The sequence below is a fragment of the Physeter macrocephalus genome, unplaced genomic scaffold (genome assembly GCF_002837175.3).
Source record: "Physeter macrocephalus isolate SW-GA unplaced genomic scaffold, ASM283717v5 random_292, whole genome shotgun sequence".
NCBI classification, from domain to species: Eukaryota; Metazoa; Chordata; class Mammalia; order Artiodactyla; family Physeteridae; genus Physeter; species Physeter macrocephalus.
In genome coordinates, this window is record NW_021145653.1 from 36,429 (window position 1) to 38,279 (window position 1,851).

Consider the following 1,851-nt stretch of genomic DNA (forward strand, 5'->3'; position numbering starts at 1 on the left):
ACGGGCCCAGCCGCTCCGCGGCATGTGGGATCTTCCCGGACCGGGGCGCGAACCCGGTTTCCCTGCATCGGCAGGCGGACGCGCAACCACTGCGCCACCAGGGAAGCCCTCCCCTTAAGTCTTAAAGCACAGGACCTCTTAGGATCTGAGAGCCTGGAAGGTGGGGCAGAGAAGGAAAATGAAAGCAGGGCCTGCTGGGGTTGAAGGAGATTGAGATTGTTCAGTGGTGGGAGAGATGGATAAGGAACCCAACTGTTCCCCTCCCTGTGGAGCACAAAATGAGAAGTGGCAATATGCTGGGGTTGGGGGGAGCTTAGACCAAATATCCAAAAAGGTCTTATGTTAGTCAGTTGTTCAACATGGAACTGAAAGGCTCTGGGAATCCTTTTACCCTCACAAAAGTTCTGGACCCTTTCACACAGAAAAATACACATGTGTGATATATTAATATGTAAAGTTGCTTATGCAACTTCAGAGGATTTGCAGAGCCTCTGAAGCCCAACAGTAGTAGACATCCTTGGGGGTCTGTAGACCCCAGGTTAAGAAACCCACATTCGTTGGATAAAGAGGGTTTTCTCCAAAGGCATTGGGTGATCGCTTATGGGCACCTCTAGCCCAAGAAGCTGATTTATCTGATGGCACATGCATTTACCCCCCATTTCTGAGCTATAAGAATGGGAGAGGTGGGAGGTCTGCAAAAGTGGAGGAAGCAACCAGAGGAAGAGAGGTCAGGAAGAGGGGAAACAGGAGCTCTAACCTAATGGGGTAGACCTGGTCCTTGAGAAAGAAAAACAGCTGCTCAGACACTCTATAATGCTGACTGTCCTCCTGCCTTTATCCTCCTGCCAGATGTGCTCATGCTGCTGATGACAGATGTGCTGGTATTTCTCCAGGAGAAGGACCAGAAGTACATCTTTCCTGCCCTGGTGAGACCTTCCACCTTCTTCTTGCTCAGCACAGACAAGTGTTGAGGCCCTTCTTGCTTTCTTACCCCAGCCTGGAAGAACCCTGGAATCCTCCAGAGTCAAACAGCTGTTATTGTAACCATTACTATAATATAATAAGGAGAAATAAGAATAGCCAAGACAAATTGTTACTGTATGCAGGCACTTTTACACCTGTGAGGAAGGCCCATTATTATCCTCTTTTTGTAGATGAGGAAAGTAAAGCTTAAAGTTAATTAAATCGTCAAGCGTCACAAACGTTTCTAAGTCCTGTCTGGCTGGCACCAGAGCCTGGGTTCTTAACTTGTATTCTCTGCTGACTCTTCAATCCTCTGGGTATTCCAGAAGGACTGAAGACTCAGATATCCAGGGGTCAGGATTCCTAGCTTTAATCCTTCCTTTCCCCTGACTGGCAGGACAAGCCCTCGGTGGTGTCACTGCAGAATCTAATCGTGCGGGACATCGCCAACCAGGAGAAGGGGATGTTTCTGATCAGCGCGGCACCCCCTGAGATGTATGAGGTCCACACGGCATCCCGGGATGACCGGAGCACCTGGATCCGCGTCATTCAGCAGAGCGTGCGAGTGTGAGTGTGTGTATGGCCTCACAGTACCTGCAGTTTCAGGCCCCAGGCCACAGCACTCCCAGTGAATGGAACCCAGGGTTCAGAGGTGGAGGCAGAGGCCAGGGGAGAGACAAGATGGCCCAAGGCAGGAAATGTCATCTATGTTCTACTGTCCTGTAAAGTCGCACTTTATATGATGACGACCGCAACCATCTTCCAAATGCAGCATGAGCTGACAAGCCAAAGGAATATATATTTTTTTTTTTTTTTTTTTTTTTTGCTGTACGCGGGCCTCTCACTGTTGTGGCCTCTCCCGTTGCGGAGCACAGGCTCCGGACGCGC

At 49.9% G+C, this 1,851-nt stretch overlaps 1 protein-coding gene across 11 annotated transcripts in view; it reads left to right on the forward strand.

Annotated features, from left to right (window-relative positions):
- The window catches only part of ARHGEF2 (Rho/Rac guanine nucleotide exchange factor 2), a 42,532-nt gene that overhangs the window by 33,349 nt on the left and 7,332 nt on the right, over positions 1-1,851 (forward strand). For all 11 annotated transcript variants that reach the window (XM_028485293.2, XM_028485292.2, XM_007110383.4 and 8 more), the window contains 2 exons: positions 850-926; positions 1,361-1,530. In XM_028485293.2, coding sequence (XP_028341094.1) covers positions 850-926; positions 1,361-1,530 — 247 coding nt within the window. The remainder of the gene's footprint in view (positions 1-849; positions 927-1,360; positions 1,531-1,851) is intronic.